This window comes from Megalopta genalis, chromosome 9, assembly GCF_051020955.1.
Source record: "Megalopta genalis isolate 19385.01 chromosome 9, iyMegGena1_principal, whole genome shotgun sequence".
In the NCBI taxonomy this organism is placed as follows: Eukaryota; Metazoa; Arthropoda; class Insecta; order Hymenoptera; family Halictidae; genus Megalopta; species Megalopta genalis.
In genome coordinates, this window is record NC_135021.1 from 18,562,837 (window position 1) to 18,590,197 (window position 27,361).

The 27,361-nt window shown below is 40.9% G+C and overlaps 2 protein-coding genes across 5 annotated transcripts in view; both read left to right on the forward strand.

Annotated features, from left to right (window-relative positions):
- Nucleotides 1-23,435, forward strand: part of LOC117224805 (uncharacterized) — an 82,608-nt gene extending 59,173 nt beyond the window's left edge. The window contains exon 5 of one of the 4 annotated variants that reach the window (XM_076524609.1): nt 18,366-23,435. In XM_076524609.1, coding sequence (XP_076380724.1) covers nt 18,366-19,944 — 1,579 coding nt within the window. In that variant the 3' untranslated portion in view covers nt 19,945-23,435. Of the gene's footprint in view, nt 1-5,276; nt 7,252-7,404; nt 9,999-10,513; nt 14,139-18,365 lie in introns of those variants that run through there. The other 3 variants (XM_076524614.1, XM_076524607.1, XM_076524616.1) reach the window with 3 other exon arrangements.
- LOC117224839 (zinc finger Y-chromosomal protein 1) lies at nt 334-4,953 on the forward strand. The gene is made up of 4 exons (XM_033478013.2): nt 334-1,715; nt 1,782-1,838; nt 2,238-2,619; nt 3,291-4,953. Coding segments are annotated over exons 1-4 (1,053 nt in total). The 5' UTR covers nt 334-1,713; the 3' UTR covers nt 3,903-4,953.
- Nucleotides 23,436-27,361: the final 3,926 nt, after the last annotated feature.

Here is a 27,361-nt window from a genome sequence, read left to right on the forward strand (position 1 = left end):
CTCTCGCTAATTTTGCACAAAAGTATGCACGAACTAAACAAAATCTGGTTTTATTTCATGTAGTCAAAATGCAATTAATATTTTAAGAAACGTGAACAAAATTCTACGTCCATTACAAGAATGTACATTATAACATTCCGCATTGAAAGAAGGCATTGTAAAATTTTATTTTTCATAAATGTTACATGGACACCGATCAACCATAGAATTGACGAACCTGTTGTCTTATTTTTAGGACGAGGGATGACGAACTGCAAACGGCACCAAGCGACGACAAATGTTACTTTTTGTCAGTGAACAGAATTCAAGTGAAACAGAAAATGATATGCGATCAATGTTGAAAGCGAATCTCCTGTTTCCAGACCTATAATGAAATGGAGGAACTAGATGAATCAAAATTGAATGCCAAATTTCGGCTCCGAAAAATTGGTAAATATTCTTCGGACATCCTAAAGTAAAGGTGAACAGCGTTTTTCTTAAAAATATCACTGTTACGTGGTAAACAAAATCCGGGAAGTTCACGCTCCGGGACTTGTTCAGTGCTTCGAACGCGGCTCGAGTCCGTCCTGACCTTCTGCCAAAGCCACGTGCTGCGGGCTCTCGGACTTCGCGCGCTCGCCTTTCATTGGTCACTGTTTTCCGTTAATAACTCATAAACAAAGCCGCGGATCGCGTTTTCGCAAAGGAAAAAGTTACTTAGAATGACTTCAGCTACCCCACATTTCCGTATTGCGAGACATTTTTGGGACACGCTGTAGAATTATGGTACTTCCGGTTCTTGAGGGCATTTCAAGCAACTTTTTCCTCAGCGTAAATGCAATCCGCGACTTTGTTTACAAGTTATTAACGGAAACACTGACCAATGAGAGGCGAGCTCGGCTAACACGAGACGGCAGAACCATTAAATATAAACTAAAAGGAGCAACAATCACGTGAAGAGGAATGGGAAATGCATGTCATATAAATATCCTGTTTGCAAATAGCGCTTCTGTAAACAAATCCAGCTCTGCAAATTGATGCAGCATCGCTTGTGAAAGTTTAAGTGCGAAAAGTGTGACGTGGTGTTCCGACACGAAGGTTCCTTTACGAAAATCCGGAATCAGATAACGAAGACAGACGGCTGCCCTTTTCTTACCATCAACAAAGCAACGTAAATAACGTGTTGAAGATCATACCCATAATTTGCAACTGCTAACACCTTCGTTAATTATTTAGCCTTGAAAATGACAAAATCGAGCTTCTATTTTTCGGACGCACTATATTTAATTCCCGACATCTCGTTATGGTCCAATTTAAATTATTCAGCGTACGTTAGTTTCTCGAATATCAATTTATGACCGCAAACGTCTCGAAAATAATCCATTGAAAATTCGTGTTAATTTAAAGAACATTTTAATCAGTCGCACAATCGTTTGTTAATTTATGTCATATGTAACATGTTCTAAGACTCCCGCCCATATTAAATCCTGCCATAATTGTTTCAACAGTGTGAAATGAATTAGTGTGTAAGTGCGAAGTCTGAATTTGAAGCAACAAAGTGTTGACGTTTATTATATATTGTTTTGAAGAAAATTACATTATAAGAAGCGAAATAAAACATGTTTCATTACAATGGGAAATTCTAACTTTAAGATGTTACACAAAGTGCTGATTTTGTGAGATTAGTGTTTTCATCAGTTTTCACATTTCTTCGTCGCGGTGCCTCTAAATCCAATGTAAGTACTCTAAACTCGAAGTAGCACGATTTATCAGAATTATAATGTCAGGTTTGGGTTTTCCAGGTCGATGTTTTCGAAGGCAACACTTTTGTATCTTTTTGCGAATAGAGCAGTGAACATGTACGTACAGAGACCATAAATGACATCATCGTATTAGCTATTAAAACCGCATTAAAGCCGTTAGCTGCTTTATATCGTTAATAAACAAAAGCTTTTATCTTTCATTAACTCTAGCAGAGAAAAATTACATTACTCATTCGGATAGCATAAGAGAAATTAACACAGTAGTGGAAATATTTAAAATAACAAGAAAAACACATTTACCTTAATTTTCAATTAATCGTCTATTTTGAATAATTAGCGTTATTAGTCGTAAGTACTTGATTCGATAGTAAACGCATCAGCACAATCCGTTTCGTTTAGAACGTTCACGTATTATGATGTTTTCTTTTCGACAAAGAAGAAGAAACGGTTTTCGTTTGATGCCGATGGATTTTAAATATACTTCCGGTTGTTTAGGTTGCAGAGAGCGAAGCGAAAAGAGACGATACGAAGAGTTCTAGTCAGAACGTCGCTGTCAACTTCATTAACAAGACAATCGAAGAACGCTGCAAAGAGGTCGGAGAAGGCGAAGCTGAGACGTAAAGAAAAAAAACGATACGAAGAGACGTTGGAGCTCGAGAAAATCTACTGTGATATCTGCAAGACTACGGTCTTCGAACGAAATTATAAGAAACACCTTTTACGGCACAATTTCAAAGACTACCAGTGCGACACATGCTTGAAGAAGTATAAACATAAAAGAGCACTGTCGAAACATAAACTGACCATTCACGGAGATGCGCCCTTGCACAATTGTCAATATTGCGACTTCGTGACGGTCCACTTCTCTTACTTGCGGGTAAGTCCGTTTATTCTTGATGTTTTATATACATGTACAGTGATACTGTTAACATGAACAACGAAGGAAAGTTGCCAAAGTGGAATGAAACCGTTCAAAAGGGCCAATATGATAACATCAATAGTATATAATATAACTATATAATATTTATATGACAATATTCTATATCTATGACAATATACATATATGTATCTATATAATATATTATAATCTCCATATAATATGACACTATATATATACCAGGACGAATTCAGTGACCTAGGACACCATGACCTTGTAATCACTTTCATTGTCATTATATTGGTCCATTTGATTGGTTGCGTTACACTTTTGCAACTTTCCTTCATCTCAGGAAATTATCTAAGCAACTTTCCTCACGCTAAGGACCGATTGGTTAACAAGTTTTCGCACAACTTAGTTCATTTCAATTCAACTGCGTTACTGCTTGAGAAGATATTCTGCAAGTCCGACTTCGTGAGAAACAGTTTCTGAAATGCTAAGAAATTATTAGCGACACGCAGTATATTTTTAGAAATGTTTGTCTTCCGAGAGAGATCTGTAACATTCCTGAAAAATTGTATACATACGGAAGGCGTTGGTAGTCGTTATCAATGTAAACTGATATTTTCTAGACAACAGTCTCATATTTATTTTTACAATTTCCATTACAGGTTCATGTAATGCGCAAGCACAATAACACGTTCCCATTCTCATGTCAAAAGTGTGACCGAAGATTTCGCATAAGAGCCGATTACATGAAGCATGTGGTGACACACGACGGCGAACCGTGCATCTGCGACGTGTGCGGCGCCAAAGTGCCAAACAAGATATCCCTCTACTTTCACAAGAATTACAATCACACTGTGAAAGACGCGAAGTTCCCATGCCCGATGTGCAAGAAGAAACTCCAGAGCCAGAAGAACTTGGACAGCCATATACAACAGCATGGCCGGAAGTTCATCTGTGAGGAATGCGGGCTCGGACTTACCCGTAAGTCCGGCCTGAGAAAGCATATAAGGACGCACTCAGGCGAGAAATCATTTTCGTGTCACATCTGTCAGAAAACCTTCGCCAGTGCTACGAGCAGGAAAGTTCATCTTTTGACGCATTCGGGCGTCAGACCCTACGTCTGCACGATTTGCGGACAAAGCTTCACCCAACGACCGGCTCTTTGCGTGCATTGGAAGAAGAAGCATCCCGATGCCACGGAATCGTTGCCCTCTGTGTCCATAACTAACATTATCCACAGTGTCACGAAAAACGTTAAAATGGACGACGCATGAATAGTTTTAAGTAAAGACTACCGATACGATAAATACTACTAAGTGGATAGAAAGTTGAAGTATGCTGCTTGCGTTTGTGAAACGTTCTACGGTGTTTCTTAGTGATTTAAGTTTTTACGGAGATATATTATACTAAGGTGATCGTGCGAAAGTCATAATATCCACAATTTAACCTTGACAATGATTGTTGTAAATTAAGTTTTTGCGTTAAGTCCTTCACTATACCTTCTGCAACCAAAAGCTTTATCTAGTCAATTATATAAGTTCAATTTTGTTTCCTAGTTCATTTACGTGAACATGTGCGTAGGATATAAAGGGATTTGTTTTAACACTAAAACCAGTTGACGGGGCAAAATAGTCCTCTTTTGATTTTTTTCATTTGAAATTATAAAAATGTTATTATCATAGCGACTTGTATCATTTAAGTTTGGTAGTTCTAATGTCAAATATATTTCTAGTATACAGAGGAGTATGTTTAATATTCTACGAATTTGGGAATGTTATTTATGTTTGACTAATGCTGTTTGTACATATGTAGTGATTAAGAAGAAAATTGTCTTTCAGTTGAAGCAAAATATTGTAATTATTGTAAGAATGTGCGGAGATTATTATTCAGTAAAAAAGATAATATTTATTGTCCAATATATTATAGGTTTATAAGGAATGTGAACCTATATTAATCATTTGCTATGTTTAAAACTATTCTTTCAAATTGTTTCTATAAAAATCTATTGATAAACATGGCCAAATATTTTTGTACATCATCAAAAGACATTCTCCTTTGATATTTCCTAAGCAGTTTATTCAAAATTGTTAACCGGCTCTCAAATTTCACACGCAGCATAAGTTTTGTCGCATTTGTTAATATTATTATATTACATGCACAAACTGTGTCTATAATTCTCTCAGTAGAGATACAGTTTTGCACGAAGCTTATTCTGCGACAGATTATTTTTTATGGACTATTATTATGGAATTGGAATATCATTGCCTCTACAGTTTCATAATTTTGTGCAATATTTTTGATCAATAAATACAATTGTGCAGAATAGATATGAATAATTATAATTATTTTTTGGACGATTCAATCTATTTCAGTTTTTATTTCTTATTAATTTACATTAATTGCTTCTTAAAATATTAGCGTCGCTTGTCTCATTACAAACAGAATAATTTAGTTACTGTAAACAGTTATAAAATCAATTTTCATGCTATATGTACAGGTGCTACAAATTAAAGGAAAATTATTATACATTTTGTAACTCCTTGTAACATTTCGGTGCATTTGTCAGTGTACTGACAAACAGGTACAACGGTACCTAGACCGACATAAATGAATTTATAATTTGCTAACACATTTCAATCATGTTTTAGGAAATCAGCGCAACACTTAACTCGGAGGAATAAACGCATCCTTGACGACCGAGTTAGTGAACTAAAAGCACCACGTAAAATTTCAAATATTCATCAAAGGAGGATGACATTTCGAGCTTCGAAAAGCCGTAAACGCGATAGTAGTAAATGTACAGCAGAGCCGAACGAGAAGGAAGCGACTATCAAAGAGAAGATTCGGAAAGTCTCCGTCGGTCGCAAGCCAATATTAAACATGAGGAACAACAGAACGACGAAGAGCAACAGCTTGGACGATTTACAGAACAACGAAAGCCCCGATCAGCAGAAAGACCTTTACAAGAAGCTCCACGACGGCTCCTACACCTGTGACATCTGCCAAACGGTGTTCGAGCAGAAAAGCAAAATTCTTCGTCACATCACCAGCAAGCACAGCTTCCATCGGCCCTTCAAGTGTGCTACCTGCAACAAAACGTTCAAGTACAAGTGTGACTTGAAGGCCCACAGACTCGTTCACCAGGACGTGGACTCCAGCCTGCTGCATTGCTGCGACAAATGCGACTATCGAACCAAGACGAAGAACAACTTGAAATCCCACCACATCAGGCGACACACCGACGACTACAAGTTCGCCTGCGAGCATTGCGGCAAGCGTTTCAAGATGGAATGGGACTTGAAGTTCCACGTCGGCACGCACGGCACGTCGCAGCACATGTGCGACGTCTGCGGAAAATTTTACACCAGCAACTACTCTTTGTACAAACACCGGAAAGTGGCTCATTTGAACGAGTACAAGTTCCACTGCACTGTTTGCAATAAAAGACTTCTGACGCAGGAGAATCTGGACAATCATATGAAACAGCACAGTAGAACGTACGAGTGCAAGGAGTGCGGTAAAGTGTTCGCCTCGAAAAGGTACCTGGCCACTCATATGACCACTCATACCGGTGTCAAGCCGTACACCTGTCATATTTGTAAAAAGAACTTTCGCACTTCGCACATGAGGAACACGCATTTGCTCACGCATTCGGCGGAGAGGCCGCATATTTGCGATCTGTGCGGGCAATCCTTCAAAAGAAGGTATTACATGATCGAACACAGGAGGAAGCATCCCGATGCGTATTTGTCTTCACCCCCTGTACCCCTTGGGAAGAACAGAAGCGTCATTGAGACAGGAGTAGACGATGCAACAGAGTTCCACACGGATATTCCATAGGAACTACGTATAATTAGATTTTAAGTGCATATTGCATTGTACTTTGTTTTTCTTTCACGACCTCGAGACAATTTACAACGTCTAGGACTGTGCTTGTGTTAATTTATTGTTGGCTGTATAGTGATCGGGCTGCGCAGCTTTATGTGAATCCATGTTTTTGTAGGAAACTAGAAAATTAAGTTGGGTACTGTTTTCTTGTTCATAAGGCATTCCAATGAATCGAAGATAATGCGAAACAGTATTCGATTGTATAAAGTTCCGCAGTCTGGTAATAGTGATCTAACGTTGAAATCAGATATCGAAGAAGTTTTGTTAGCGAAGAGTAACTATCGCAGTTGCGCCTTTTCAGAATATTAGTGACACAGTTATTCTGAGAAATGTGTTATCGAAATGGCAACTTTTCCAAACGATATATTTTCTTGTATCGATACAGATGCCACAAATATATTTTATGAATACTCGTACAGTGAAGAGAACCGATACGTATGAAGATATATTTGCAGACGTATGATGTAGAATATAATAACACAGTATTTTACATTTAGAGAATGTGCGGAACACCATGTACTTAATTTCTTCATTGCGGATTAATGTTTCGTACGATGATATTATTATAAGTGATAGTTATTTATGTTTTTATTTAGATCATACTCTTTTTTCACAGTCGTTATTTCATTATAACGTCTTTCTTTCTTTACACGATTTGTACTTCTCTGAGTAGGAAAATCTGACTTTTGACCAATACGCGAGACAAAAAAGAAATAAAAGCCCTAACAAACTAAAGTGCAGTATACAAAAATACAGACATCCAACTCGATCTGTACACATGTAATTCAAATGTCTATAAAGACGTTTTAGACCTGGAGTAAGTAACCCATATGTACCCGGTCGTAATACTACGTTCTCCGAGATTAATTGCCCTTTCCTATGTTTTAGAGAGCGAGGCCGCGTCCAGGATCTAAGCACGGACACGTTCGGTCGGTTCTTCGCTGCGAACGGCTCGGCTTCGGTGCAACAAGGTCGCCACGACGAATCCACCGGCGTACCGCATTATTCGTTAACGTCCACGTCGCAAAGTGCAATTAAATCCGAAGAGATATTTTTGTCGAACTTAAAACTCGAGGGCAACGAGGACAGACACGGCAACGATCGGAAGTTCAATTTGGAGAAGAACCATTGCGCCGACTTTCACGCCTGCAATAAATGTCAGATGAAGTTCCCGATAGGAAGTATGTTGAATCGTCACAGAATGTCGCATAATCTGAACTCTTGGCTTCGCAAGAAGGGCCTGAGCGACAAGAAGCCGGCTGCTCGGCCGAAATCGAGGAAGGTAGAAAAACGAGCGGAGTGCAAACTTCACGTACAAAAAACGCACAAATTACCATCGTCCAAGGAGGACACGCCAGACACTAGCAATCTCATCGGCGGATTCGAGAGTAACAGTCGTCAACCGAATTTAAGGAAACGTACGACGACGCGCCGAAATACGGAAGCCGGGAGCTTCAAGTGCGATTGTTGCGACTTCGTGTGCAAGACGAGTAGAACGTTAGCTTCTCACGCGATGCGGAATCATCAGAAGGCTGAGCCGAAGGAGACCGACTCGAGGAGATCCAGGAAAGCGAAATACGGCGAGGGATCCTTTGAGATGGAAAACGTGAAAGGTGTGTGTCTACAAAACTATAAAGAGGACGCTCAGAAGTCGATGGTCGTCCCCTGTGCACCCATGGAAGTCCTGTGCAAGGAGGAGCCCAGGGTGACCGTTCGCGCGGCGAAGAAGCAGGCGAAGAAACCTACCGAGGAACAGTGCAATCTCTGCGACTTCAAGTGCGCTAAGAAAAGCACGTTGTACTACCATAAGCGTCAGCACAAGGCGGAGGACCTTAACGAGATATTCTCCTGCAACGAGTGCAACTTCAAGACCACGAAAAAGTCGTCTTTGTATTCCCACATCAAACGGAAACACCGTGTGACGAAGCCTTGCACGCCGGACGGCCTGCCGGAGTTATTCTGTTGTAACCAGTGCGACTACAAGAACAAGAATAAGTATGAACTGAAGATACACGTTGCCAGGAAGCACACGGACGACTTCAAGTTCTCTTGCGAGACGTGCGGCAAGAAGTTCAAGGTGAAGGGCGACCTGACCAACCACATCCGGTTCAGTCACAAGGAACAACCGGTGATCTGCGACGTCTGCGGTAAGACGTGCCTGAACAGCAACTCGTTGTACGTTCATCAGAAGTTCGCCCATTACAAGGCCAAGTACGAGTGTCAGGTTTGCAAACGACGGATGGTTACGCAGGAGAATCTGAACGAACATATGATCAGGCAGCACGAGAAAAGGGAGAACGTTGTCTGCGAGGAGTGCGGGAAAACTTTCTCGAGGAACAGCCGACTGAAGGTCCACATGCGGATCCACACTGGTGACAAGCCGTACACTTGCACCATCTGCAGCAAATCGTTTGCCCGACGAACAGCTCTGAAACAACATTTGCTCATTCATACTGGGATCAGACCGTATGTCTGCGATATCTGTGGCAAGGCGTTCACCCAGAAGCCTGGACTGATCAGCCACAGAAAATCTCATCCTGGTTCGCATCCCCCACTGCCAAGAGTCCTGATCGACCACATACTGAACGATGTGATGAATAATTGAATTGCGAACGTAGTGGTGCGAATATATGAATCTCATCAGTGCTTCGATAAGAAATCGTAGGATGTGAAAGTGTTTATTGTTCGAAATCTAGACGGTGGAGGTTTCTTGGAATTCGTCCTGATTTGGAATTTTAGGCTTGAATCTTTCTCATTATCCCCTTCATGTTCTAGTCATTTAGAAAACTCAAGTTCATGAAGAACCGTGTGTCCGGTATAAATAGTTTTCTCTTTTTTCTCTTGCGCAGCTCTCTCTTGATTGCGATCATTATTGGCCACCTAATAGTTTCTCTTACAAGACTGTTAGACTAGAATATAGAGTGTTCGAGGCAGTTTTCGAAAGATACGTGGTTCCTTTAGTTTATTTACTTTGTTCTACGTCACGTTTGTTAGTTTCTCATAAAGTATACAATTCTCATACCATTTAATTAATTAAGAGCGCAAGACTCCTTTACGCTGGAAGAATGTCATCAATTCTAATTTTGTATTTCTACGTTCAGAGGAGTACGAAGGTATAAAGAATTTGTAACGATTGCTTTAACGGTATCCTCTGTAATGTAAGATTTCGTGTAATTAACCGTTCTTCTTCATTAATACTTTTAGTAGCTAAGAAATTGTTTGTAACAAGTGTACTTGTAGCTATTACGTTTCGTTTATCTTAATTCGTTGATCGTACTTTTCTCTCGATTTGCTAAGTTGTGCCGATGTGCAATCATGTTCATACAAATACTGCGTCCTCGCGAGAAGGATCGTTTATACGCAAACACTGTACAGTGTTTTCACGTCGATTGGCAGAGTTTGTATCTCATTCTAGACTAGATTAATAATTTTTGTTAAATTATTTGTAAAAGAAAAAAATATACTTTCCTCGTTTACATCGACGTTGTTAACGTTTCTACAAAATACAAAAGCATCTCGTCTGTCGAAAATTTGAAAATGTGTTTACTGAATTGTTTCGTTTTGTATGTGACAGTTCGAGTGCATTTAACGTTGACTTGAGAGAGAGAGAGAAGTGTTCGAATTTGATTTTTCTATGCAATAGCTCGGTTACTAATTTTCAAGCTGATCACAGAAATAGTTTCTTTTTGCTAATAAACAATTATGTATCAATTTACTAATATCAATGTTCAAATGCTCCAAGGACGATAGATAAAAAATGACAATCGTCGGAAATGATTGCAGAATTCATTGGTGTGACGTCTACATGGAAACAAATAATCGAAAGCTCTTCTTATTCTGCAGAAAAAAGTGTGCGTCTGTAGAACATGCGTCTACAGATCGTGTACATACGAAATGGGGTCGCACCGAACAATCGCGATCGCCAAATAAAAACAAAACACCCGTTTTGCACCGAACCATTCGTGAAATACCTAACTGACTGTTCTGTGATTTTCAGGGCTCTAAACGAGGACGGACGATTTATATACGGCAAGGAATCGATACCGATGCAACCGTGGCAAATCGTCGACGTCGAAGGTTGCCTCTACTATGCCTTCCTTCCAGCGAACCAGCCGGCGAAGTTTCCGGAACAGGAGAAGCTGCTCGTCGCAAGATCGCCGAAGGAAACGTCGAAGAGCAACGCGGACGAGTCCGAGGAGCCGTTCATGATCCCGGCGGAGGAGGATTTGCCACGGTACACGGAGGATCTCGACAAGGTGAAGATCAAGACCGAGGACACGGACGACGTGTCCTCCGTGAACGATGAACAGCACAACGACGACAATAAGGTGTACGCCTGCGAAGAGTGCAACATCTGCTTCCCGGTGGTGCAGATGTTGAAGCGTCATAGGAACGCGGTCCACGATCAGGCGCAACGGTACAAGTGCAAGGTCTGTTTTAAGATCTGCCGCAGCCTGGTGGCGTTCAAGATGCACGTGGCGCTGGAGCACAAGACGGAGGAGCAGGAGCTGAAGGACGAGAGCAGCCTGACCTACGCCTGCGACTTCTGCAGCTACGAAAGCACGAACAAGTCGACCCTTCATTCGCACATCAGCAGGAAACACTCTACCAAGCGAATCGGCCGAAGAAAGAACAGTTACCGATACGCGGCCGAGCCGGAGGAGTACTCCTGCGACGTTTGCGAGTTCAAGTGCCAGAACCGGCGCAGGCTGAAGGAGCATTTGGAGCGGAAACACGCGTCCGAGTACAAGTACGACTGCGAGTACTGCGGCAAGAAGTTCAAGGTGAAGGGCGACATGAGGCTGCACGTCCGGTTCAAGCACAAAGAGGGCCCGATCGTCTGCGACGTCTGCGGCAAGACCTGCTCCAACAGCAACTCTCTCTACGTTCATCAAAAGTGGGCGCATTTCAAGCCGAAGTACGAGTGCGAGATCTGCAAGAGACGGATGGTCACGCAGGAGAATCTCGATCAGCACATACTTCTGCAGCACGAGAGACGGGAGAGCTTCGTCTGCGAAGAATGCGGGAAATCGTTCACCGAGAATCATCGGTTGAAGCAGCACATGATGACGCACACCGGGGACAGACCGTACGATTGCCACATCTGCGGCAAAGCGTTCGCTCGTCGTACAGCTTACAGGCAACACTTGCTCATTCACACGGGAAAACGACCGTACATTTGTGATATATGCGGCAAGACGTTCACGCAGAAGCCCGGCTTGATCTGCCATCGGAAATCGCACCCCGGCGTGCACCCTCCGCTGCCCGTCGTTCACATCGAGCACATTCTCAGTGACTTTATGAAAAAGGAATGATCTTGGTCTCGGGATACAGTAATGCCTTTCTAATAGTCCTCCGGCCGGAGCTTTGCAATCGCAACTTGTAAAGATTTCCTTTTTTATTTTCTGATAGTATTGTTAGCTCAGTTGGTTAAAAATGTTGTTCCACCCCTGATCAAGTTTCACTACTTGAAAAGGTATTTGACGATTTATGGATACAATCGTTGGCTAAAGTTGCATTATTTTTTTACATTTGTTCAGCTAAACGCTGAAGTAAATCAGACGTAAAACAAATACATTGTTACGATTGTTGTAATTAACGGAGGAACAAATGTTATTTATTTTAATGGTGATTCATCCAAGTGTACTTTCTATATTGCTCGTAAATTATTTGTTGTATAGAAAAATGGTTCAAATAGAAGGGGAAACGTAATGTAGTGTTTAGTTTTTTTGCTGTTATTGAAGTATGCTGATCGTTATGAATTTTTTAATCGTAATTGGCAACATTTAACTCTGCAATTAAGAATGTTGGGCGTTAAGTGAAAATCTACTAGATGTGTAGGTTCAACAATTAATAATTATTGAGACATTTCTTTGAACGTTGAAAGTGTTATCTTCAATAACAATGCAGAGTATCACAATAATTATTAGACTTTTGACTCGTACAGTTTTATAAATTTTTGCTGAACAGTGAACATTCTCTCCAACTGTAGGATTAAATTTTGTCCATTATGGAATGAAAAATTCAAGGTCGCCTTTATATCTCAATAAGAAAGCAGAATTACAAAAAGCTAATATGTATATTACGTACCGCCTACATAACTTTTGTTCGAACCTTTTTTCCATACAACAAATAGTCTACAAGGAGTTTAGATATTTTATTCCTCGAATCAACCTAGTAACTATTCATAAATTTTGAAATTTGCTTGTTTCCTTTTTACTTATTTTCTTATAGATCAATATATAAGCATCAGTACGATTCATAAGGCTAATATTATATTAATATTATATGATATTATAATATAATATTAATATATAATATTATATTATATTATATTCATTAATAAATTCATTAATATCCATAAAATGTGCAAAACCTTCTATCTTAAATATTTGAAATTTTTCAGAGGTAAACATTTGTGACTAACTGGACTGTCAGCCAACATTTATAGATAATAATGTTATCGAACACAATTTATACCGTTTGTTTCCAATTAACAAATGATTAATGTGCGAATGGTTGCGTAGAATGATATTTTTACTTTCTTTAAATATTTTCTTAGTTCTAGAATTGCAAATCACTGTAGATGGTCTGAATGAAGATATCGTACGTGTAAGATAGTATTTAAATTTTCCTCGAAGGATATAGACCATTCCATTTGATAACGTTCTCGTCAAAAACCAATTGATGATGTAATAATTTCTATTTTCGCTAGTTTTCACAGTTTATCTTCAAACATTTTTGTCTCATTTGCACATGCATCCGTTTTATACTTGTTACTCATGTTGTTCAGCGAGAATACGAGCTACTAGACAGGCATTACTCTTGCGCTTAATCACGTGTAAAGTGAACTTTTAATTGTGCTCTTCTAGACACATGAATCTTAAAATAAAATCTTTTCGAGATTCTATCTTTTAACGACGTTAGACTGGTTTAAGTAATATTTTAAACATGTTAGACTGGTTTATGTTATTTTTTTTAACGACGTTAGACTGGTTTAAGTTATCATTTAACGATGTTAGATTGGTTTAAGCAAGCGTGAAAATATCTTGGAGGAAGTGGTCTTCCTCGATTTGATGTAAGGACGTTGTTCTTTTATTTACATTATTGTAACATCTGTGTGTTTCACTGATTACGAAAGAGTATCATGAAACGCAAAGAGGGGAAAATTTTTTAGCGATCGCTGTTCGTAAAATACCATACGTGTAATATTTTAAAATTCGCGTAACTCGCGTCGTGACTTTTTTCCTTATACATACACACTTGTACACATCTACAGATTCTGTGCGCGGACGGAAAGTAATTTCATATGATTACACTTAAACAATCCAATTCAAGTGAATATCTTGTAAAAACAAATTACATAGGGGATAGATAGCGTGACTTAAAAATTTGCTGTAATATGTATATACATATATAAACTATATTGTATACAAGGAGAGATCAGAGGTAAATATTTTGATCACAAATACTTCGGAGAATAGCATATTTTTATTGAGATATTCTTTAATTGACGATCCTTACTTTTAGTTGTCGACAATAGTTCTTCAAAATGAAAACGATTTGTGATGCCAACGGATACGTGCTAATTTGTACAATACAATTAACTTGAAAATTCATAAGATTACATTTATTTAATCTGCTCCGGCAGAATCGTAACATTCGTCTTTACCCTTATTAAATTTTAAGAACGATCTGTGTAACAAGAATAATGATTGTCAACTATTTTTTTATACAATGTGTGTATTTAAATTAATCGAATCCTATATGTATTTCATAAAATATACGGGTAAGTACAACATACAATTAAGTTTAAAATTTGTTTCGGTTTCAAACGCGATCGATTGTATATTTAATAAACTGCATTTTTATCCTCATGTTTCAGGAAACTCTCGGTATTATATCCACCTTTGGAAAATGTGTTACTGGTAAGCTCATCTTTAACGATTAATCAATACCGCGCGCGCCCTTGAAATGCCATAAAGAGAAACGATTGCCTCCATATTGGGGTTTTGTCGCATGATTCCACACCATCGACGACGCAGTTAAAAATACATTGTACAATGCAATTTTTGCAGCGCGTCCGTCACACAAGTCCATTTAAAACAGAGAATTCCAAATCCGTAAGCCGTTGGTCCACGAACAAAATTTTGCAGTCGTCGATGCGTCCGTTGTGACTTATTTTCCTGCAATATGAATCATTCGATCGGTACTCGATTACAAACAAAACACGAGACCCAAACAATCACTTCAACTATTTCCTCTAATCAACTACTAATTATTACAATAGCAATGCTAATATATTTTGTACGAAACTCGTCGTAACCGTTTACTTCAAATGTAAGTAATTACCAACACCAAGTCCTCGGAACCCTAATAAACATAAGCTTGTTTCTTGTTTTAGGCTAGCGCGAAGAACATTCGCGAAGAAGACACGCAAAGAAGCCGCTGTCAAGACCAACGAATTCAAAGTCGACGAAAACGAAGAATCTGCACAGCTCAGCTGCGACATTTGCGACAAACAATTCAAAAAGAGATACATCCTAAGACGACACAAGTTGATACACGAAGCCCGTGAGAAAAAGCTGTTGTCCAGAGAAGACCCGCCGGCCATGGAGCTAGTCTGCCAGGAGCAGGAAGCTCTGTCTTGTCTGACTTGCGACTTCCGGTGTAACAAGAGGTCCACGATGATCGGCCATCTGGCTGAGAATCACGACGGCTCGGCGAAGAGCAAGTTCACCAGCAAACGCAAGTTCTCCTGCATTATCTGTGGCCTGATCTGCTCGCGCAAGGAAACGTTGAGATCTCACTTTGTGCGCAAGCATACACAGCAATACGAGTTCCCCTGTAAACAGTGCGGCAAAGAGTTCAAGATCAAAGGCGACCTGACGACCCACACTCGGTTGAATCATCAAGAGCCGCCGGTGATATGCGACGTATGCGGAAAGACCTGTCGCAACAGTCACAGTCTGTACACACACCAGAAGCATGCCCATTTCAAAGCGAAGTTCGAGTGCCCGGTTTGCCACAGACGTCTGGTCACCAAAGAGAATCTGGACCAGCACGTGCTCACTCAGCACGAGAAGAAAGAGAAGTGCGTGTGCGAGGAGTGCGGCAAGACTTTCTTCGAGAAACATGATTTCAGGAAACACATGCGAATACACACCGGCGACAAGCCATACAGGTGCACGGTTTGCGCCAGAGCTTTCACCACGCACAGCAGCCTGAGTCAGCATCTGCTTCTGCATACCGGAGAGAGAGTTTATGTCTGTGATGTTTGCGGCAAGTCCTTCGCCCAGAAAGCTGGCCTCATTTGCCATAGGAAGATCCATTCTGGAACACTGCCTCCTCTGCCAGTGATGCATATCGATCACATCTTGAGGGAGTTTATGAGCAAATGAATTCATGTCGCATTGCTTCGCAACAGTCTGACTTGTTATTGCCTTCGAAGTCAACGGGTGTGATTCAGGATGTATGAAATATTGTGTGCCTTAAGAGGCGAAGGACAGTTGTCGAAGAAATCCTATTACTGGTTTCTGCAGTGTTCAGAGCGAAATGAAATATTAAGCTTTCATCTTAAATAATATACAAACGTTCGCAATACTTTCTCCTTGATATATGTTTCATTTTTGTAGCGCATAATCTTGTTTTATAGGGAAATCATGTTGGTACTATTCCAATTTCCTTGGTATTATTATAAATATGAGTCTCGTTTCATAATGTATCTGATAATGTTACAAAAGTGTTGCACTAATATTTCAACGATTACTGGAAGGTTCAGAATCAGAGACCATGACTGTTATAAACAAAATGTAAAAAGATCATAGGATAAGAATGTTTTTGATTACAAGTAATAATTATAAGCAAACTAACAATCTCTCTGTCATTGGTGATAATCGTTATCCGTGACGGATATTTATCTCGGTTATTTATTGCAGTTTTTGATTTGGCAAACTCTTATTTCGATTACTGACAACAAATGTCGGTGATGGAAATTACATTTATTTGTAACTTACTTGTAATTAGAACTTGGAAAAATACTGTTTTAGCGTGAACGTGAAGAATTATTTTGCTCGAATGTAAAATAACGCGAAATGGAAAAGCTATTATAAAATCGATTTCGGTTCTTGAAACGATTTTGAAGAATTGAAAATTCCAACATCTATTTAGGATACGGTTCTTATATCGGTTTTCATAGTGGTTACAAAACTGCTGTTTTTTTCTTTTGCTGAAGCTCTAATTTCTCGTTTTCAATTTTTATACAATTTTATATTATGGTTAGTATGAAAAGAGATACGTAAGAACGTGATATAATAAAAATTAAATTTTTTATATTTTTACGTTCATATACAAATATTTTCTTGTACTTTTTATACATATATTCAAACGAGTCAATAGAATTCGATTGTATATTTTAAAGTAAAAAACGAATAGAAATCGATTTTAGAAACGTAACGATGGAATTAGTATGAAAGCAAATTGTGACCGAAAGAAATACAGTTCTCGCATTAATAATAAGGCATTATTTAAGACGGAACTTTTTAAAAATCGGATCAAACAACGCAAGCGTTTTAAAGTAAAAGAAATGTGGAAAAAATTGCAATTGGTGTTTTAAGTTGGTATCAAGAATTTTAAAACATATTATATATATTTTTTATATAATATACATATATATACATATATAACTAATATATATATATAACTATAAAAATAATAGACATAAATCTACAGAAACTTATTTCTGGAATTTTTAACAAAGTCGTAGATAGAAAGTCTCAAAAAGCAAGTTTCTATTTCCACAGTGATTCTGACTAGTTGTGATTTGTTCAAAACTTCTTTTACACATTCTACAGTAATCTAAATCCTGTAACCCGTCAAGAGAAAGAAAACTCATCGCGACTGTTCCAATTAAAAAAAAAAAGATTGTTCTCTGCAGTATAATCGACTATTAATGTGAGTCACATTAACAGTTGGAATTACATTAATACGAGGAATCACATTAATATCGCTTTAACCAAAATCTTTGCGCGATAGTTTCTAAACCGTTTCGAACACTGTTTTCCGCTATTACGAGGCGTCGAAATAAATCTGCCTTATCGGATAACTGTTACGAGCGACCGAAATAGTTTTCTTCGCCGATACCTGTTACGAGCGCAGCTGACATAAATTTCCTTCACCGGCAACTACTACTAGCGCGACCGAAATAGAATTCCTTTCATCAATAATGGCTGTCGGCAATAAACAAATTTATCGGTCACTCGTAACCGTTATTTGTAACCGCAACAACGCGTTTACGAACAGAATTTCCGAACAATGTTCTCGGCATGATTAACATTCCTCGATCGAAACAGCGATTATGTTCGTACAAATTCGGGGCATAATTTGTGGGCCCCGATTAAAGATACTCAGCAACAATCAACTCGAGCTTCCAAGTCGTCGACTGGCATATATCCACGATTTCCTACGTTCCAACGATTCGCTTGTAAGACATGTAAGCTCGTGACCATGCGATCGGAATAAAGAGCACCCTGGCATATCGCTTCACCCTAATTCTCTCACACTAAAGCACACATCTCACGACTAATCCGGTAACAGTAGCGTCCCGCAGTATCCATTTCGCAAGAAGCTAAAAAAGCCCGTTTCGCCTTGATTTTTGTGACCTTGATCTTCGACCCTACTAACCACGATGACCCCCTAGCCATTCTTCGGAAAAAGGGCTCGCGTCTACCGAGACACGGTTGCCGCAGCACGTAAGAATAATAAGAAACCTCCTGCTTGAAATCGCTTCGCAGTTCTGCGTGACACCGGTCGCAGACATTTAATAACGCTGTTGCTCGCTGATGTTTCAGGTACGACCAGCTCGAGAGCCTGAGCTCGCGCGGCGTCTTTCTCTACGACAAGGAGTCGGTGGTCATGAAGAAATGGCAGATCCTGGAGTTCGACGGGAAGCCGTACTACGCGTTTGTACCTGAAGACGACACGCCGTTGCCGGACGAGTGCATACCGGAGCAGATCGACGAGACGGAGAACGAGGACGAGAAGCACGGCCTGGTGAAGATCGAGAGCCTCTACAACGACGAGTTGCCGTACGATTCGACCGACGAGAGGCTGTACGAGGACGAGGATCATCTGTTGAACGGTGGCGCGGAGCAGAGGGAAGACGAGCAGGTGGACGTGAAGCCGATAATCCTGAACGGCTCGATCGAGGACGAGGCCGATAAGATCGGTGACTTGTATCAGGTGAAGGTTCAGGGTAGCATGGTGACCATAGAGAAGCTGATATCGGCCGAGCTGGACGAAAAGAAGATGGACTTCGAGGAGACGGCGGACGACCCGGAGATCTACACGGAACAAGAACAATTAGAGCAGCTGGATGAGATCGAGGACCCGGCGGAGGAGTCGGACCAGGTCGAGCAGGTCGAATACCTTGAGGAGGAGATCCTGGAGGCGGCGAACAATCACGCGACGCCGTCGAAGGCCCGCAGAAAGATCTCGAAGAGCTCGGGCGGCGCGCTGAAGTGCAAGGTATGCTCCGAGATGTTCAGCTCGGCGATCTCGTTCCGGAAGCACGTGGCCTGGACGCATAAGAAGAAGGTGTGCATACAGGAGGACGGCGCGTACATCTGCGCGGTCTGCGACTACCGTACCTTGAAGAAGAGCCTGTTCGCGGCCCACTTGGAGAGGAAGCACGAGACCTGGTCGAGGAAACGGCCGAACAACATGCTGTTCCCGTGCGCTACATGCGGCTTTGTTTGCAGGTCGAAGCACTCGTTGCAGTCGCATTTCATCAGGAAGCACACGGACCGGTACGAGCACCAGTGCAAGTTCTGTCCGAAAGAGTTCAAGGTGAAGGGCGACCTGACGAACCACGTGCGGTTCCATCACAAGGAGAAGCCGATCAACTGCGACGTGTGCGGCAAACTGTGCCAGAACAGCGGCTCCCTGTACGTGCACCAGAAATGGGCCCACTACAAGCCCAAGTACGAGTGCCACATATGCAAGCGGCGCATGGTCACCCAGGAGAATCTTGATCAGCATCTGCTGACGCAACACGAGAAGAGAGAGAAGATTGTGTGCGCGGAGTGCGGGAAAACGTTCACCAAGAAGGACTCGTTCAAGAGACACATGGCCGTGCACACCGGCTGCAAGCCACATTCCTGTGTCATTTGCAACAAGCCGTTCGCAAGGAGGTCCCAGCTGCGCCAGCATCTACTGATACACACCGGGAAACGGCCGTTCGTCTGCGACATATGCGGCAAGGCGTTCACGCAGAAACCGGGACTGATCTGCCACAGGAAGACGCATCCTGGGCCTCATCCCCCGCTGCCAGTCATGCCCATCGCCGACATCGTGAAAGAGTTCACCGAGGGTTACGTTCAAGAAGTGAACGCCCGCGAGAACGAGGAGATGATCGAGGACGAGACGTAGAGCCCTCTTTGAATTCGGTCCGTTCGCCGTGGAAATGTATGCTCTTCTCGTGTTCGGCGAGGTTTCTGTCGGTAGGAGTAAGACGGTGAATTAACGTGTTTGGTAACAGGGCTTGAATTATGATTTATTATAATACCGATCGCGATCCTTGAAACGTTTGTGCGGAGCCTCCGCTTTGGATTACTGTTAAGAAGAATCGAGGATTTCCAATTGTTGTCGGGTACAGTTCCTACGTCGACCTCTGTATCGGTTCCATGATCGTTAGATTTCGGTGGTGTATAGTAATCTGAAACAATTCCAAGATCAGATGCGTAAAGAGTGCACCGAAATCCGTGACAAGCGTTTTACTATTTGCGATAGTAAACTGCATTTTCGATACACGGTACTGATTTAAAAATTATATTCGTGCACTCTGTTCAGTTTATTTTGCAAAATAGCGTATTGTATGTTACGCTAATGTTCTTCTTCTTCTTCAACCGAGTTTCGAGAACGTTTTAACGCTTTCAGATTAACAAAATAACCGCATTTTTTCACATTTGCACGCAGCACGTTATTCTGGATGGGAAGATAAAAATAGTAGTTCGGGTTCCTCCTTTTAAATGTTCATTTTATGTCGTTGAAAAAATGAAGCATAAAGTAACAAACGAAGCTATATTATAATAAACTTAATTGTAATTAGAAAATGTGTGTGTTACCAAATCGGTAAAGCAGAATTTATAATTATATATTATTAATGATATATTATATAATTATATATATTATTATTAATTTATAATATATAATTTATAACGCTTAACTTCATTTGTGAGCAATGCATAATTCAATTATGAATTATATGACTTCAGAAACGTTTTGGAATCGATATGGAACCGATGAAAATAGCGGAGACTAAAATAGGAACTGTAACCGAAGCAAATATCTTTGATTCTCCGTTACAGTTATCGGGAAGTTTTTCATAATTGTTTCAAGCGGCATCTTTGTACGACAGTTTTGATAAATTATTTTCTGAACCGTTTCAAACACTACGTGAAACTATTGTTCATTCGAAGGGGCCATGCTCCTCGGTCATGAGGTCGAAAATAGGTAATTTTTGGACACTTTTTTCTCGAGTAAACACTGTAACACTTTATCGAAATGCATTATGTTGTCGTGTATCAAAGTGACAAAGTACAACAGAGTACTTCGCAATTTTTTTGTCTTGAGATATTTGGCAGATACTGTCCCTGTTGAATGTGAACTAATAAAAAATTAGGAGCTCGACGAAACTTGTACATTTTATTGTGTCATCTATTTCTTGCTATCTTTTTTGTTTTAAATATTGTGTTTTCGTCGACTAGAGATAAGCGAACTTTCTATGAAAAATCACGATTCTACCACTTCTACCACTTTTCCTAAATTCGATACTTCAGAATGTCCGTTCGAAGACTGAACAATACAGTATGCTGTGTAAAAATTTTATTTTCGCGTCAGTTATAACTGTGCAACTGATAAATATTTTAAAATAAAAAGGAATAATTGAAATAAAAAAAAAATCTAAAATAAAAAAACGAAATGAAAAAAATTCTGAAGTATTCTCTGCTCTAAATACGTAAATATTTACCAAAATTAACTCTTGTTTTCGGCCTCCTGACGGAACATGACCTATCAATTAGTCTTCTTAGTTACTGTTGGATGCAACGTTCTTATTAAATATTTTTAAAACATAACTACAATTTATTGTGTTTTTTGTAAATATCGCCCTCTGCAGCATCTCTTGGAGCCGCAACCTGCATACAAACAATGCGACTGTCTTCGAGAAAAACACGAAATCGCGATCGTCACAAGTGTCCGACAAGTGGTAACGATGAACGAACGAATGAATTATCTCGTCTGCCAGGAACAGATTTCAATTCTTTTGCATATCGATACGATTATTAAAGTCGCGACTTCCGGTGCCGAGAAATGGTTGTTATAATCTTCGATCGTAGCGAAGTCCCTAATTCCAGCGTCTAAATTAACCGTCGGTGTGTGTGTGTGTGTGTCTACTCGTTGTTGAAGAACTTCTCCCAGCGTAACGACAACTGTAAATTTGTTTCTGCAGTTTTTTTTTTATTACATTTTTCTTCGAACTTCAACGGATTTTTTTCTTAATATTGTCACGCTATTGTTTTTATGAATCGTGATCTGTTTAACAGAAATCTATTTAATATTATCTATTTAACGTAATCTATTTAACTTGCTAAAACCGTCTATTTGCGTTTCAATAATTTTTCTCGAATTTTCGATTTGTATTGAATTTGCATTGCATGAACTTTCAAGCAACGCTTGAACGGAATATTCAAATATGTCCAACTGACGTCAAGGTCAAAAATCAAATCAAGATATCAGATCGAACACATTTCTTTTGTAAACGTTCGGAAAGAGAGAATGCTTCAACAACAAGTAAAAATATCTCTTCGTTGATCTTATTGTTTGTTAGAAGAGTAAGAGATATTTCGAAGAACAGAAATCGCAAAGAAATGTGTATACCATCGAGTTGAAACGATCGGAGACGCGGAATAGCAAACAATAATTATTTTTAGACGTATTGCATATAATTGTAAGTATAGCGTTAAATTGTACAATATAATAACAGCCTTGTAAATTTAAGACGTACGGACGATGAACTATGCTATATCCCTTCGAACTGGTCTGTCACGGATGTATGCATCGACAAAGTTTCATTGTCGTCGAGAATTCTAATTCATATTGTACGGAAAGAGGATACGTTTAGCCGACGGCTGCGAGAACATAATTCGTGTATATAAAACCGCATCCACGTAACGACCAATTTTCTCAAGTCGAATCTAATTAATTAATAATCGTCGAGTACCGCGCGACAACCGAAAAATTACGAGCATTTCCAACGTCAGTCGATAACGCGAGACTCTCTCTCTCTCTCTTTCTCTCTCGCTTCTATTGATGGACGAAACCGGATAATAAACGAACGTGAAAATGAATCGCGACGTATGTATTATATTTATCGATGGCACGAGCTATGCGACGTTTAACGGACTCTTTTTCTTCTATGGATTGGATGTGGTAATCTGTTCACACTGTGATGTGCACGGGGTGATTTAAGAGAGAAGTCAGAGACATAACCTTTTTTTTTTAGAGAGAAGATTTTATTATCAATTTGATGAGACGGTGAACCATTTTCAAATTCGTTAGGTTTTTGGAACACCGCGATGAAGCTATGAAACATGAAAATTCGATCCTCATTTTCTTGATCACCCTGTACCTCGACACACTTGTTTTCTTTGCGAGCTAGTCCTCCCGAGAATAACTGTAACATAACCTTAAGACAAGTCCCCCCACTCCCGTTGAAACAATGGAAAAAGAAGCTCACGTGGATGGAGGCACGCCTGCGACGGCTATTTTTCTAAAAATCAATACCCTAGCATAATATACCTTCGTGAATACACGTACATGCTGTGTATAGCTTTGAGTTTGAAATAAATATTTTTACTGAGCTCGGTCTTGTGGACTATGCCCCCCCCCCTGAACATGTCGCCGCGCGTCGCACCAATTAACGTTGAACTCTGGTCGAAACGCCGTCAGAATCGACGGATCGATCTTCTAAAATCGATAGCTACGCCGGGGGACCGTTAGAGAGTTCCCGTGAGAGAACGAAAATACATATTAGAACGCCCCAGATAAGTATCTCTGCTGTATTAAACGCCGCCGTAGAAGTAACAATAATCTGTGAATTTTCCTCATTTTTCCAGGCCACGAGTACGTTGGATTGTTTTAAAAAGCCACGTAAAGGTACGATTATATGTGTGTGCGAAGAACACGCAACAGGTTATCGTCTTTGACGGAGTTCACGCGAAGAGAAAAACAAAGAAAGAAATTACAAATCTTAAGGCCACGTCTACAGTCGCGTAGACACGTCGAATAATCGATTAGCAATCGTCGAACAATCTGAACGCATTTTAGGGTGACTTTCGTGACCATCTTGGCTCGACCGTTAATCGCTAAGACCGTCAATTGTCTGTTTTAGGATCTTGGATCCTCTGTGCGAAGAGTACAAGTGCTATTCCGTCGACTGGATCGAGAAAGAGAATTTCGAGGCTGCGGTCGTGAACCAATTCGGGCACAATGGGGACAAGGCGGAGAAAGCATTGTCTTTGGCGAGTGGTAGGACAAAGAGAAGAGCGGTAACGACGCGGCTGGAGTGCGAGCACTGTTGCCGCAAGTTCTTGAAGAAGAGCAACCTCGCGGAGCATCTGAAGAAGCACCGGCACAAGTGCGCCGAATGCCCGAAGACGTTCCGGCTTCGCCGATACTTGGCCACCCACGTCGAGAGGATCCATAGGCAGCAGGTGTACGACTGCAGCGTGTGCGACTACAAGAGCAACAACAAGGGCACGCTGAAGAACCACTACATCAGACTGCACACGAGCAACTACAATTTCGCGTGCGACGTGTGCGGCAAGCAGTTCAAGATCAAGAAGGCCCTCAACCACCACGTGAAGCAGAACCACAGCGACGCGCCGCCGATAGTCTGCGACGTCTGCGGACACTTCAGCAAGAATCTCCATGCGCTGAAGGCGCACATGAAGTACAGGCATTACAAGCCAGAGTTCGTTTGCCGGATCTGTCGGAGGGGCATGACCACGCAGGAGAATCTGGAGCAGCATCTGACGTGGCACGAGACCAGGGAGAAGGTGCTCTGTCCGACCTGCGGGAAGAGGTTTCGCGGCCGCGACCTTGACTCTCACATGAGGGTGCACACCGGCGTGAAACCTTTTCCCTGTCCCGTTTGCGGGAAATCGTTCAGAAGGCAAACCGCGCAGGAACAACACGTGCTGATTCATACCGGGAAGAGGCCGTACGTTTGTGATATCTGCGGGCAGGCGTTCGCGCAGAAACCGGGACTGATTTGCCATAGGAAAAGACACCCTGGACCCCTTCCCCCACTTCCCGTCGTATCGATTAAGAACATCGTTACGGAGTTCACCAAGGAATACACCATGAAGAATACGATGATCAAAATTGAATAATTATTATCTGGTTTCTGAAATGCTTGAGCGGAAAATCTCGAGTAAACCGTTGAGATAAGGATGACTTTTGGCAACTTTTTTTAGAACGTGAAGTATCGGCGAATCTTTAATCGTCACTTTCTATACATTTCAAGATGCAGACATTTTCTTTTTCGTTACATTTTATAGGTGTTTAGGTCGCCATGGCCTCCATGAACTTCCGGTCGACGGCATGCGCAGTCTAATATCTTCTCATTTGGTCTGGAATAATATACAGGGTGTCCCGAAAGTATGGTACGTCTGGGAAACGACGGGTTCCTGAGGCCATTTAAAGTAACTTTTTCCTTCGCGAAAATGCAATCCACGGCTTCGTTTACGAGTTATTAAGGAGATATATGGACCAATCGGAGAGCGAGTTCGGTCAGCGTTCCACCCTTGCGGCCAATGCCGCGTCGCGTCGGCCGTATGACGCAGCGGCAGTGGTCTCGAGGGCGTGGCGTCAGCCGCACTCGCTCTCCGATTGGTCCCGGTTTCTTGTTAATAACTCGTAAACGAAGCCTCGTAGAACATTGTCGCAAAGGAAAAAGTTACCTCAAATGACCTCGGGAACCCGTCATTTCCTGGAAATAATATAACTTTGGGACCCCTTGTATATTGTTGTTCTAGAAGAAGATATTAAAAGATATTAGACTGCACGCTGTCGACCAGAAAGTTCACGAAGATCATGTCACTTGCAATATTGTACCAACATGAAAAAATGTTTCAATGATTTTGCACCAAGTGGACGTGAAAAATGAATATTAAATATTCCAATTGAAAAGATCCTTGTCGTTTTCGATGAAACAAAAAGGTCCAGTGATCAATGTCGTTTTTTTGTTTATATTTTTATAGAATCTCGGCCATGCTCGAAAGCCCAGATCGTTCGTTTCACAACGACGTTATCGTCTCGTTCGCGTTCTTAGAAGATATTGTATAAAACATGCAATTTGTGTGCGATGTGATAAGCATTTTTTAACAGAGTTTTGTTATGCACTTCTATACGTCCTCTTTCAAACCTCGCAATATTGTTATAAGTACACTCGCCGCGGAAAGTATGTTGACAGCTTTTCAAACGGAATAGCTTTTTTTAGAATTGGTCCAAATAACCTGAATTTTTTTCAGAAGCACAGAGGGACTAATTTTCTAGACAATGACTATACTACCCTTTTTTTTATTTTGCTATTTCTTGGAATGACAAAGAAAAACGATAAAAAAATCTCTTATTTTTTAACTTCCATTCCAAGAAATAGCAAAATAGAAGAAGATAGCAGAGCCATTGCCTAGAAAATTAGTCTCTCTGTCATCTAAAAGAAATTCAAGTATTTTGGACCGATTGAAAAGCAGTCAACATACTTTCCGCGGCGAGTGTACACGGATTCTTGTAAATCCTTTCCGACTTCGGCCGATGTATCTAATTCCATTCGAACATTTAAAATATTTTCTACAAATATCTACTTCCTATTGTACGACGAATTGTTTCAAATAAAATCAATACGCAAATTAAAAACACGCAACTTTTACAACGCGTGAAACAACCGTTTACATTATAGCGATTTATACATATACATACATATACACACGCTTATAGGAACATAAGCGTAACGTAATATGTATAATTACAATGCATCGCATTATACAAGATGCGCGTAGTATTTCATTTGTGTAATCGAACGACTGTACAATCGAGAAAGAATGCAATAACAGTTTCGTTCGGCAACAATTGTTTTCACTGCAAACAGTATTCCCTCCCTGATACCGAAATTTGTCAACGTCGCGATCGCATCACCGTTCCCAGCGTCTCGCAAGGGTCGTAGATTGTAAGCAATCCTTGCGTCGGTCTCGCCTAAGGCAACGGAAGGGTAAAGTGACGAGCAAGAGGAAGATGTTCTGTTATACTAAACATACAGGAAGGGAGTACTGTAGCCACACAGCGACACGCGCACACATAAGTGTTGTTTCTCCGATTAGAAATCTCGTTAACTAATAATCTCACTGCTCGATACCAATGAATTTATAAACGCTCGAGAAATGCCCCCCTGCTAAAAGTACGTTCCAAGTAAGTAACCATAAGCTCTTCATCTAGAACTCTGCCAGCCGAACGTACGCATCTTAACCAGCCCGAATTCGATCTGTTTTAGTTTCCGGCCGGTGAACCCTCTGGAGGACGCGGCGACGACCACGGAGGAGTTCGGCGAAGTGAACATTGTGAGCACGGTTCCGTTAACGGACGCTTCTACGCCGAGCAAATCGCTTCGAAATCGGGCCGACCGGGCAATTCGTTCTTGTTGTCGCGTGCCGAAGGATCACGGCGCGGCCAGGCCGAGGAAGTTCCCACCGAGGACATCGAGGACGAGGCCCAGATCCCTGGAGTGCGA

Coding starts and splice junctions, on each gene's coding strand:
- LOC117224839 (XM_033478013.2), top strand. Junction 1,839..2,237: donor GCGAATAGAGCAGTGAACAT/GTACGTACAGAG, acceptor CCGGTTGTTTAG/GTTGCAGAGAGCGAAGCGAA. Junction 2,620..3,290: donor TCCACTTCTCTTACTTGCGG/GTAAGTCCGTTT, acceptor TTTCCATTACAG/GTTCATGTAATGCGCAAGCA.